Source organism: Antrostomus carolinensis, unplaced genomic scaffold (genome assembly GCF_000700745.2).
Source record: "Antrostomus carolinensis isolate BGI_N321 unplaced genomic scaffold, ASM70074v2 scaffold24757, whole genome shotgun sequence".
NCBI classification, from domain to species: Eukaryota; Metazoa; Chordata; class Aves; order Caprimulgiformes; family Caprimulgidae; genus Antrostomus; species Antrostomus carolinensis.
The window spans coordinates 1-913 of NW_010328451.1; the positions used below are offsets into that span (position 1 = coordinate 1).

General features: G+C 60.9%; 1 protein-coding gene across 1 annotated transcript in view; it reads left to right on the top strand.

Moving 5' to 3' along the window:
• Nucleotides 1–5: 5 nt before the first annotated feature.
• AMIGO3 (adhesion molecule with Ig like domain 3) overlaps nt 6–913 on the top strand; it is a gene marked incomplete at its 5' end in the record, with an annotated part of 1,574 nt that continues 666 nt past the window's right edge. Inside the window, 2 exon segments of the mRNA XM_029086029.1 lie at nt 6–237; nt 240–907. Coding sequence (XP_028941862.1) covers nt 6–237; nt 240–907 — 900 coding nt within the window.

The window sequence follows — 913 nt, forward strand, 5'->3', positions numbered from 1 at the left end:
CAAAGCTGCTGCTGCTGCTCCAGCTGTGTGCCCAGGGCCACGCTCCCCACACCTCCCCGCCGCCCCACCGCTGCCCTACCACCTGCATCTGCACCTCCGACCTGCTGAGCTGCAGCCGGCAGATGCTGCAGCACGTGCCCCGGGCGCTGCCACCCACGGCCACCACGCTGGACCTCAGCCACAACGACCTCACCCAGCTCCATGACCACTGGCTGGCCGCCCTCCCCCACCTTGAAGCCTCAACCACAACCAGATTAAGGACCTTTCTCCGCAGGCTTTCCACAATGCCTCTTACCTGCGGCACCTCGACATGTCCTCCAACCACCTACGTGCCATTGAGACACACTACTTCAACGCACTGGTGAGCTTGGAGGAGCTTCTGCTCTACAACAACCGCATTACACGAGTGGATGAAAATGCCTTCACCAAGCTGAGCAGCCTGCGGAAAGTCTACCTGAGCTGGAACAACCTGACCGCTTTCCCCTTTCGCTCGGTGCAAGGGATGGGCAGCTACAGCCTCCGCACGCTGGACCTCTCCTCCAACAGCCTGAGCAGCATCCCCGTGGAGGAGCTGGCAGCTCTGCCCGAAAACATCAGGAACGGCTTGTACCTGCACAACAACCCCATCAGGTGCAGCTGCTCGCTCTACCTGATGCTCCAGCGCTGGAAGCAGCGAGGTTTCAGCTCCGTGAAGGATTTCTTTGAGGAACACACCTGCAAGGTGTCTGACAATGTGCCCCGGTCCCTGATCAAGTTCCTCAAATATAACCACATGTTTGAGAACTGCTCGGCGGGCCCCGAAGACGTGCACCCCGTGCCCTTCCCCGTGATGGTGGGCCAGACCCTCCTGCTCGCCTGCAACACCAGCCTGCCGGCCAAGGCCACCTACATGTGGATCTCCCCTCACCACGAG